This window comes from Magnolia sinica, chromosome 3 (genome assembly GCF_029962835.1).
Source record: "Magnolia sinica isolate HGM2019 chromosome 3, MsV1, whole genome shotgun sequence".
Lineage (NCBI taxonomy): Eukaryota > Viridiplantae > Streptophyta > Magnoliopsida > Magnoliales > Magnoliaceae > Magnolia > Magnolia sinica.
Window position 1 is genome coordinate 17,485,855 of NC_080575.1, and position 12,485 is coordinate 17,498,339.

At 40.6% G+C, this 12,485-nt stretch overlaps 1 protein-coding gene across 4 annotated transcripts in view; it reads right to left on the minus strand.

Annotated features, from left to right (window-relative positions):
- Nucleotides 1-8,794, minus strand: part of LOC131239626 (probable acyl-activating enzyme 16, chloroplastic) — a 127,608-nt gene extending 118,814 nt beyond the window's left edge. For 2 of the 4 annotated variants that reach the window (XM_058237427.1, XM_058237425.1), the window contains exons 1-2: nt 8,409-8,793; nt 5,448-5,507 (exon numbers count right to left, since the gene is read on the minus strand). In XM_058237427.1, the coding sequence (XP_058093410.1) occupies nt 5,448-5,507; nt 8,409-8,570 (222 nt within the window). In that variant the 5' untranslated portion in view covers nt 8,571-8,793. Of the gene's footprint in view, nt 1-5,447; nt 5,508-8,408 lie in introns of all 4 variants that reach the window. The other 2 variants (XM_058237426.1, XM_058237428.1) reach the window with 2 other exon arrangements.
- Between the last annotated feature and the right edge of the window lie 3,691 nt (nt 8,795-12,485).

Genomic DNA, 12,485 nt, shown 5'->3' on the forward strand with positions numbered 1-12,485 from the left:
TGGCCCACGGGGTTTAAGGACTTTCACCCATGGATATCCTATATGCCCAGTAAACGTAACCAGATTTTCGATGTCCATACTCAAGCTACCAACCACGATAATCCTAGGGTGTGGATGCAAATGCATCATGCAATGCATGAATGCATGTGACCATCATCCGAGTCATGGAACCATGTCATGGAAGTCGTGCATACATGCAAGGCGACCCTATCTCATACGGGTCCCCTAAAATGCCCTAAGCCATAGGGACATCAACTTTGTTGTACATAGGCAAGCTAAAACCATGGATGAGCCATCATCCAAGTCATGCACACGTGATATGAATGAGATATGATAACATACAATCATAACCATTATGCATAAGGTGTGTAATACCATATTGAGCATAAAGCAAGGCTAAATCAATATAAAGCAATATTAACTCAAAAATAAAAGCAATGGTACATCTAACATAAAATAATTGCCACATTGATATAAAGATAGCACCATATCAACGTAAAGGAAGTGTTATAGCAATCATAAGCGTAAACATCGCACAAATCACTAAGGTAATGCTACATAAATTACCAAGTATTGTACCAACACAAGTGTAAAATATCGCACCACATGATAAGGGAAATGCATCATTCACAATATGTGGAACCTACTTGGAAACCAAGTTTATTGAGGCCCATCAGGCTATACTTGAGTGGTCTTTCAAGCCAATGGGCCCACTTAGCAAGCCCGTACCTAAGCGGCCAAAACATACAACTATCGACATCCAAATAGAGCAACAAATTATAGGATTCACAAATGATCATGGCGGGCCCGAAGTGGTCATCAAAGTGGGCCCTACAACTATCCCTAAGCAAGGCCCAAGAAGGTAGCCCGCAACCAACCAAACATGGGCCTACGATGGGCTCAATACATGCGATGTGTGGAACCCAAACGGTAGTTCAATGATGCCAATACGACACAAACCACAAGGTTGGCCCATGGTACGGCCACTACGTATAAATCCAAGCAGGCCTAACGGGGCGGCCACAACATGAACAACAAGGCAACCCATGATGTGGACATCATTCGTCCCCCAAAGAGGACCCACGATCAAGTTGGATTGCAAATAAAATCACTATGGGCCTTAATAAACTTGGTTTCCAAGTAGGTTCCACATATTGTGAATGATACATTTCCCTTATTATGTGGTGCAATATTTTACATTTGTGTTGGTACAATACTTCCTTGATAATTTATGTAGCATTACCTTAGTGATTTGTGTGATGTTTACGCTTATGATTGCTATAACACTTCATTTACGTTGATATGGTGCTATCTTTATATCGATGCAACAATTATTTTATGTTAGATGTACCATTGCTTTTATATTCGAGTTAATATCGCTTTATATTGATTTAGCCTTGCTTTATGCTCGATATGGTATTACACACCTCATGCATAATGGTTATGATTGTATGTTATCATATGCCATTCGCATCACGTGTGCATGACTTGGATGATGGCTCATCCATGGTTTTAGCTTGCCTATGTACAACGAAGTTGATGTCCCTATGGCTTAAGGCATTTTAGGGGACCCGTATGAGATAGGGCCGCCTTGCGTGTATGCACGACTTACATGACATGATTGCATGACTTGGATGATGGTCTCATGCATTCACACATTGCATGATGCATTTCCATCCACACCCTAGCGACATCAAGGTTATGGCCACCACAAGATTATCGTGGTTGGCAGCTTGAGTATGGACATCGGAAATCTAGTTACGTTTACTGGGCATATAGGATGTCCATGGGTGAAAGTCCCTAAACCCCATGGGCCAACAAGATGCTCCAACATCGAGACCGAGTGGATAACATGAGCGCCCGAGTGCTAAATACCAGTAGGCCGCATCTCCCACTATGTCGAGGTCGGTTGGAAGGGGGTGTTACCTTATCCACTCGAGTGAAAAGGTTATAAGCTAGGTTAAGTTTGACCAGCTCGTGAAATGGGTCCGCTATCAGCAAGTCATGTGGGGATTAGCATACCACTAACGAGACAGATAGTGAAGTCTCTAACACTCACTGGGTCATGCGCGCGATGGGGCAGCAGGCCAATGTCAGTGTTATAGACCTCAATTATTTCATATGAGAACTGTACTGAGATGTACATTAGACATCAGGATTTGCATGTTGCATCGCATCCTTAGCATATGACATTTGGCCCAGTAGGTATTTGCATCACATAGCCTGGGCATGGCTGATGGTATTTATGGACCTGCCAGTCTGGCCCTCCATTCCGCTTACTCTAACATTTGTATGCTTGACACGTGCATCATGCACGCGTGCACGCACGCACGCACTCTCTAAGCCTCGTAGTAAGCTTACGCACATTCTTTACATGTGGCTTATGCTAGACTGCAACAACATTGAGGCAAGAGCATGTGTTTGACCTTTTGGGCTTTTGTTATATTATGTATTTCCTTTCCAGCACTGTACTCAAAGATTATATTAATGGATATGTGGTGATGATGTTTTGTGACTTGGGTACACTTGTGGTTATGCTCCTTTTTATAATTTTTTAAAATAAAAAAAAAAATCACCCTAAAAAACCTCCTTGTAGGATCCCAGGATCAGAACCTGGCATATAGGAGCTAGGAGCCGAGAATGGGGTACTACGGAGACTGTCAGCACCGGATTCAACGACCGGAAATTTTATGAGCCCGATTCCCAAGTTTGGGACGTGACGGTCATAATCCACTCAAATAGAAGAGAGAGAGAGAGAGAGAGAGAGAGAGAGAGAGAGAGAGAGAGTGATAATCCACTCAAATAGGGGGGAGAGAGAGAGAGAGAGAGAGAGAGAGAGAGAGAGAGAGAGAGGGTGATAATACACTCAAATTGGAGAATTCAGATTTAAGAAAACTCAAAAATAAACTACCCATTATTGTATGGCCTACATATCTTTTATAGGCCTTTGTATACAACAATCCTTCTAAACATACTCAACTACTAAAACAAAAGGCCTTGCAAACTGGTGTAACAAACCAAAATCAAAGATATGTATAGCAATTCATTCCAAACTCAATGACTAGTTTAACAAGTCAAAACCTACTATGAGTCTCTGACTAATCTAAAAAATTGTTGACCAAGCAAAGATCACTGCAGCTTTCTTGTAGTGTTACAATAACAATCATGTAGCTCAATGGTAGGAATCAATGTTTCAACATTGAGGTCTTGGGTTCAAGCCCAGGAGAATTTTTTTTTAGGCCAGAGTAAGTGCTGCCAAAGACTGGGTCACTGCAAACGTCATCTGTGGAGTGTGATAAAATGTTATGATCCCAACGGTTTAAAGAACCTAGCTTCACGTGTTCCATCAATCATGGGGCTTTTGGCATATTGGTTAGTTTCTTAACAATTGTTATAAGAGCCAACACCACGTCTTGTGTTCAAGTCCCAAAAGGGGCGACCTGTGGAGCAACCTAGACCAAAGTGAAAGCTACCACGGAGTAAAAAGGACTACCTAGATAAGCAGAGTGCAGTCATCATGCCTAGAAAGGGCTAATTGGAAAAGAGACCAAAGTGAGTGCTGCCACAGAGTGGGCCACCATGGATGTCGCTTGCAGAGCGTGGTGGAATGCTATGATTGCAATGGTTTAAAGAGCCTAACTTTACACAATCCATTAGTCATGGGGCTTTTGGTTTATTGGTTAGGTTCTTAACAATGACTTATCATAAGGGGGAAAAAAAAAAGGAAATAATGTAGCATGCTACTGTAGCTGTTGGTATCTCTATTGCAATTCATCAATGGCCAATGTATTTGCATTGTATAGGAGGTCGTCACACCCAGTGTTTTACGTATCGAGGATATCAACCGATATATCCCATGATATATCTTGTATACCACCTGTGCGATACGAAATGCACAAGTAGTGGGAACTATCCCACATGTTCAATCCGGAGAGCATTTTTTATTTTCAATCCTTTTTTCTGTAAATCCTATTAAATCTTGCATGAAAAATCATGGATTGGAAGCTTCGATTTCGAGATTTGGAAGAGATGGGCCAAGTTGCGGAAAAATTGAAAAAAACAATCAAAATTTCTCAATTTCTCGCAGATTGGTTGCAATCTTTATGCCCAAACATAAAATCAAACATTTATGTAACCTAATTTAGTGATCCTTCTTTTTCTTTTGAATGTATTGCTTGTGTTTCCACGCGTCTTCTTACGTTTGTAAATTATATGAATAGACTTTTAATATACTTGAATCAATTTAATTAGATAGTGTATAGATTAGGATCCCATACAAAGAAAACCTATCATGTGCACTTATTTTTTTGTAATGTTTTGATTTATAAGTGTATTGATGTCTTTTTTAACAATCATTGAAGTTTCATAGAAAAAATCAACCAATTTCACAATGTTTCCCCCTGTTTCCAACAACGACGATACATTACGCGACACAACCGATATATACCATGCGATAACCAATACGCATCCATATCCCAAGGGTGCGAATGCGATACGTAATGCGATACCGAAATTTCAAACACTAGTCGCACCTTTCTAATTCATTATCTAGTCCCCTCTTAGCGAGCAGGGAGACTCACTATGTCAACAAATAACATAATTAGCAAGATTTAAATTGTGGAGACTAGCAACTATTTTATATGAGATAATGATTTGAAAACCACTATCTGATTTCATTTTAATATGTTCATAAAGAAACGAATCTAGGAGATTTTCAATAACAACTAGGTGATTGTTCTTTCGTAAATTTCATTTACGAACTTTTTTTAGGGTTCCCCCCAACACTGGTATAGGTGGGGCCATTTTTCGTTGATCTATGTCACTCATCCAGCAGGCCCCACCATGGGATGGCTCATAACCCAATATATCCCTATCAAACTTTAAAATGGACAATTCCAACCAATGATCCACACTCAATAAGGCTTAGTCTAACTATCTACATCATTCAATGGGACTATTTTATATGAGAGTGATTTGAAAACCACTATCTAATTTCTTTTTAATACGTTCATAAAGAAACGAATTTAGGAGATTTTCAATAATAACTAGGTGTTTGTTCTTTCGTAAATTTCATTTCTGTACTTTTTTTTAGGGTTCCCCCCAACACTGATATAGGTGGGGCCATTTTTCGTTGATCTATGTCATTCATCTAGCAGGCCCCACCATGGGATGGCTCATGCCCCAATATATCCCTATCAAACTTAAAAATGGACAATTCCAACCAATGATCCACACTCAATAAGGCTTAGTCTGACTATCTACACCATTCAATGGGGGATATCTTCAAGATGGGCATCTCCAATCCACAATGGCACCCACTACATGAAAGACATTAACTATAAAAAGCCAAACAAATTCCTCAATTAAACATTGTATTTTTCCACATTTATAAACCATCTCAGCTTGAATTTAGGAAAAAGCATTCCTCCTATCAATACATTATTTACCTCATGAGATGGCTCAGCCCCCGCTAATTGAGCTACGTGACCAGTTTCAAGAGATCCATTCTGCAAAGGGTTGAGAAGAATGATTATTTCCAACATGGTTAAACATGAAAACAGATGACTGATTCAAGAGAACATAAAGCACAACCTCAACATTCAAAGCAAAAGGCAAAAGCACATCATTTCAACGAGGCTCTGTTTGGACAACAAAAATCCCTAGTATTAGGATTCCCATACATCATAATGACGGTGACTAGAGTCTGCAACAAGGTTTGCATTGCCATTTCACAGAAAGTGCCCCAAAATCACAAAATCTGAAAATGGCACTTGTACAAGGGTGAAATGGCCCACCTCAAAAAGTGGTATGTTTTTTGGGCTGCTCATATCATTTCCCGTACATGCCTTTGCACATCACGTTTCAGCGGATATGCCCATGAGACGCAATTTTCTTCACTTTTTCCTCACATCTTCGAGTATTTTATTCATTTAAAGCATTGTGGTAGGCTAGGAACTCATGTTTTACTAAAATTTTGGAGATCAAAATACAAGATTTGAGCATGATTCGACAAATCAAAGTCCAGAATAAGTAATTTAATAGTCATTTTTATAATGACAAAAATATAAATTACAATTGTGCGTATTAAACAGATAAATTGCAACTTTTACACACTAAAATAGCATATGCCATACGCTTCAGGAGTGCTTCTCCGAACATACGCATGCACATCCACACACCACGCGACACCACCCACACCCACCCACCCACACACACAAGTCATTTTCTTGGATTAAGTTGGGATAACAAACATATAATTACTTATAATAGCATGTTATTCGCGATATTTCACACATGAAATGCATTGTCATTGTAGAGGCATTTGTGGTAGTTCAAAAATGTATGAAGCCCCCTATGGTAAAAGCAAGGTGTTCCAAAACAGTAATGGTAGCTGTAATGGCTACCACTGTTACCGTTATGATACGGACCACAACACCCGTTACGGCCCCCATATCGGTAGTTACGGCCCTTTTTTTTATTTTTTGAAAAAATTGTTACAGGACCGTTATGGGGCCATTACGGACCGTTACGGGGCCGTTACAGCATGTTTTTCTATAATGGCCATTTCGACCTAGTAACGCGTAATGGTTATGACCGTTACCGTTACGTAACAGCCGTTACAGTTGTTACATAACCAATTTTGAATACCTTAAGTAAAAGTTGCCAATTAATCAAATAATTTCTAATTGCCATGAGCTTAGACACTTGCTTCCTTGAACACGGGCATGCACATCCTCACACCGTGACACACCACCAACACACCCACACCCATACCCACCCACCCACACAAGTCATGGTCTTGGATTAAGTAGGGATAACAAACATATAATTACTTATAATAGCAAGTTGTTCAAGATATTGCACACTTGACATATATTGTCATTGCCGAGGTATTTATGGTGGTTTAAAAAATGTATGAAGCCCCCTACAGTAAAAGTTGTCAATCAATCAAATAATTTCTAGTTCCCATAAGCTTGCAAACTAAATTTAGAGGTCAGAGACTCACTTTTCATCCATACAGGCTGACAGCCAACATTATTACCAAAGAATGGTGTGAAACACCATAGAGTACATGTCAAGAACACAAATAAATGATAGATTCTTTTGTTTTACATTTTTTTCCTTCTTTATGATATTCTCCCTTATTATTTCGGTCAAAAAAATCCAGCCAACACTGTCTTTGATATGCTGCATATAGAATCATTTTGGGGCCCAGACGATACACCCACCTATTACAATATTCAGTCTAGGTAGGGAGAGAGTTGTGTTCTCTGTTTGAGGGTAGTCTGATTACTTTGTATCTATTATTCTATTGATAAATGCTCTCCTTGGGTGAGAAACATGGTGTGTTGTAACTGCCATTATGGGGCCATAAAGGCCTCTACGTAAAGGTAATGGTGGCAACCGTTACACGTTACAGGGTCTTAACAGCCATTACGGAAAGAATGACCCATAACAGCTGGTACAGCTCCGGTAACGGCCCATTACGCCCCCCGTAAAGGCTATAACGGCCTGTTATGGCCCCTGTAAAGGATGCAAACAGTCCCGAAAAGGTCCATTACAGGGCCGATAGAAGTTTTCAGATTTTTTTATTTAAAAAAATTTTTTTTTTTTTTAAAAAAAGATACCATAATGGCCATTACAATCCATATCATAAAAGGTAACGGTGGTGACCGTTACAGCCACCATTACCGTTACGGAATTCCTTGGTGAAAATACTATTCTTTTCCAAATTTATGACTACAAACGTGGTATCACAGCAATGGTGAAACCCTTTGCTTCCCACCATCAAAATCTCTTGATTTCTTCTTAACTCATGCGACCATTTGAAAATTAAAGCATAGATCCTGAGAAGTTGGAGTAAGCTATAGATATTGGTATCTTTTTTAGTTGTGGTAGGAGGACAACCTGTAGGGTCACAGTTAACTATATCCATGCAAATGGAATCATTTGGTCAAGTTAGAAAATCCTCATTTGAATTGTTTTAGTTTTCTATTGATTATGAACTTATCCTCATTAGGAACCAGCAGCCTTTTTACTTCTTTCCTGGTTTTTTGAAGTCAATTACTAAATTAATTATAATTAATTATAGCATCATGGTAATCCCAAAGGTTGACCCGGTCCAATCAGCTGTCAGAAAGTTCCAAATACTGCGATTTTTGTGGAGCTTGACCGCTGAAAGACATTTGGACCCCCAACATGGCAGGATTAGATGGAAATCCTGGTATTCAGGGATTCGCTATCCAAACAGAAACTAAACTGTAAAATCCAAGATTTGAATCACTCAGCAAGCAACCACAAGTAAAAGAAAAAAAAAAAAACTACTGAACTTGTCACTTCACAGAGATCCAAATCAATCTCGATTGTAATAAATTAATAGACAGAGAGAGAGGATCAATGAGACTCGCCTCGGATTTACAGAAAACCCTAGGTCTCCGAGCCAAGTTGCATACGGATTTCCGTCCGATGAATCTTACATTACAGATCTGACGACGCGCGAAAACCAGATGGAAGACGTCTCGGCGATCAGACGCAGAAGAAGGGAGCTTTGAATGCAGAGAGATTGGCATTGGATTCTCAGAGAGAGTGAGTGAGTAAGAGAGAGAAATTTTCTCCTCTTCGGAGACTTTTGAGGCAAAGAAATAGAAAGAAGAAGCAGAGCTGAGATGAGATTTAGAGAGAGAAAGAGAGCGAGAAAAGCGAGAATTGGATGGGTTCGGGTAGTTATCTATGTAAGGTGATGGGCGTTGAATTCTCCGCAGTCGGGAGAAGAAGGAGACGAATTGCTGAAGTCAGCACCGGAGCGAGGTGAAGTAGCCCACCCTTATTTGTCTTCCACTTCAGGCGGGAGGATTCTAGCAACGTTGGCTCGCCACACACGCAACATCGCCACACGCGCCTGTGCAGTCATCACACGTGCTACACTGGTAAGTTCTTGTGAAATCTGAATGGTGTATCCCGTAATGATGATCACCATCTTCAACGTCCAACCTAGGCAATCTATCACGTGGACACACATGTGCAAAAGAGTGGACCGTCCAAATTAAATTTCCTGTGATCTGTACTTGCCATATGTGGATGGATTGGCCTAAAATTTTCATAAGCTCATCTTCGCTGTGGGGCCTACCTTAACTACGGATTTGATTTTCTCTGTGGTAGGATTGCAAGCGTGCTGCGTGTGGAGAGATGTGCGTGTAGGGTTGTGAAGCCCCATTGCAGCTTAACTGGACAATAAACCCATGGTATTCACAGTACACACGGGTTCTATTGTAATTACGAGTAGGGATGAGCGTTCAGTGATCCAGACCGTCAATTTGTGCGAATCCACTGTAAATAAATGGAGACCAAAAAATCCTATAGGAAAGAATAATAATAAGTTTTCTATTTGTACCCTGCAAATGGACGGTTGAGAAGAAAAACACAGCAACGTTCTACGTTCAAATCAAAAGGAGGCCCAAGATTGATGGCTGGGATCATGAGGTCCCTGGGGCATGGTAGTTCAATGGACCAATGATCCGTATGCAGAACCATGGACCCCACTTAGTACAAGCGATTTAACCGTTAGACTGAGGGACCATGACCCAAGAATCTAATTTATATATTTTATATATTGTCTTGTGTTATCTTCTCACTTTTTTTTTTAAAGCTTATCCGATACCAAGACCTCATTAGTGTTAAAACGATGGGATTTCACCACCGTGGGTACTCGAACCCTCGACTCACTGTTGAAACTCCTGGGAGTCTACCACCCGAGTAAGAGGCCGGACCTAACACAGTCTACCACTTGAGCCATGAATCATGGTGTTGTTATCTTCTCGCTTGTGTAGAACCATGGCCCAACTTAGTACAGGAGATTCAACCGTTAGTCTGAGGGACCATGACACAAAAATCTTTTTTTATATATCGTCTTGTCTATCTTTCCTCGTCTGCCCGGCATATTGTCTTGTCTAATCTTTCCTCATCTGCTGGGCTGGAGAGTGGATTAGGTGTTCCTCGGTAGCACCGTGTCGGTGTTTCCCTGACCAAGGACCCCATTTTGATGTAAGTGTTATATATCCACGCCGTCCATCAGTTTTGTTCATCTCATTTTAACACATGGTACGAACAATGAAGAACATGCAAATCTCAAATGTACCATACAACTGAAAATATTAATCATTGGATTCTCACCATTAAAAAATTTTTACAACTCTCAGTATTGTTTATTTGATAACGCTACATAAACTGGCTGAAGGAAACACAAATTTCAGCTTCACCCAAAACTTTCATCGCTCTCGAGAACCTTTTTAATGATGAACATTTAATACGTGTGGTGCACGGAAACGGATGGGCTACTCCCTTGCCATCAGCCCGGTGGCGGGTGGTCGGTGCTCTGTTGGCCCCGCAATGATGTATGTGTTTCATCCATTCCGTTCATCCATCTTTATAGATCATTTTAGGACCAAATTCAAAAAATGAGGGAATATAAATCTCAGGTGGACCACACCACAGGAAAACAATAGTTACTGGATATCCTCCATTAAAATCCTCCTGAGGCCCACTGTACTGTTTATTTGACATCCAATCTGTTGATTATGTCATACGGACCCAGATGAAGGGAAAAAACAAATATCAGATTGACCCAAAACTTTTATAGACCCCAAAAAGATTTTAACGGTCGACGTCAATCAACATTGTTTCATGTAATGTGGTCCACTTGAGATTGGGATATACATCATTTTTGGTCTCATACTGTAAAATGATCTATAAAAATAAATGGACTGCATGGATGAAACACATATATCATTATGGGCCCACAGAGCACCGACCACCAGCCATTGGCTGGTGGCAGGGTGAGTAGCCAATCCGTTTCCGTCGTGCACTTGAGATTTCGATCTGCTTCAGTTTTGGAACTATATCCTAAAAAATAATCTGGAATAACTGATAGACGGCCTTGATACACGGCACAAACATCAAGGTGAGCCCCACGGTCAGGGAAACACCCACTCTGGTGTTACCTACCCAATCCGCTCCCCGTGGTAATCAATGGGTAATATAGTAAAATACAGCAACGGTCAACACCCAACGGAAAAGGGTCAAGCTCTGGTTATTAAAACATTCTTGCAATCTGCAACATTTTTCATCATGGTCCAACAGCAACGAGTCCCATCCGTCTAGAACCAAAATGTGGTGGGCCATCTCTCCACTTTACACGTCTCGTCTACGTATTTATCCCAGCCTCCATCTAGTTGCCTTATCATCGATGGTCTGATGAGCAAACCGGTCATAACTTACTCGCCATTTCTCCCCGAGTTTAGTGCTCACCTTTTAAGTGAGACCTCTCCCATTATTTCTCATTATATCGAGTCAACATGCCTAACTTGATCTAAGTTTGGGTCTACCCTGGACTAATCCGGACTGAGTTCGACCCAGTCATGGGTAGAGCTGCGCATTATATACCCGAACCGATGGATCCGACCCGATTCAACCCGATTCGAACAAAACCGATGGTCAGGATCGGTCAGGATTGGATAGCATAATCCAGATCCGAATTATTTTCGGGTCGAATCCGGGTAGGCCCTGTTCCGATCCGACCTGATCCGGAATCCGATCCGATTGGATCCGATTTGGACAGGCCCGATCTGGACCGTTTGCAATTTCTAAGTGCCTGTGTATGATCCATCAAACTCCACCAAAGTATTAAATTTTCTCGTAACTGTAACCCACGCTATAGCGGTTTTGAACAAAACAATGGGTTGGAAAAGCAATTTTAAGTTTCCCGTTTGAAAATTTAGACGTATTCGGTATTTCTGCTTGGAAACCGGTCCAAATGGACTGGTTTAAATTTGTGGGTCCCACTATGATATATATGATGTGTTTGTGTCGTTCATCAATTCTAGCAAAACATTTTGAGGCATGAGCCAAAAAATGAGGCCGATCTAACACTCAAGTGACCCACACCAAAGGAAACAGTGGCCCTAAAAAGTTTTTAAAAGTAAGTGTTTGATTTCCTAAATCCTATGGTGTGGCCCACTTGAGCTTTGGATCTTCCTCATCCTTTTAGACAATGCCATAATTTCAGCTGGGATAATGGATGGACGGTGTGGATAAGACACACATATCACCGTGGGCCCCACATATATTTCACAGCATCATCGGTTTTAGCGTCAAAACAAGCAAGCATCGTATCAAGCATTGGTATAGCTACTGTAATTAAGGAAATCATCATTAACCATTTCCTGTGAGTTTACCATTGGTTTGGAGATCAAAGTTATATGGCCCTACAGTGATGTATTTATTATATCTACACCGTTGATATATGTTTAGAGATCATTTTAGAGCATTATAAAAAAAATGGATCATATCCAAGGATCATCTGGACCACACCACAATTAGCAACAGAAAATGATTTTCAGTGTGGTCCACTTGATGGTCAGATCTATCTTATTTTTTGTCTCAAGCCTTAACACAAGCTCACCAAATGGATGGACGGTTTGGATATAACA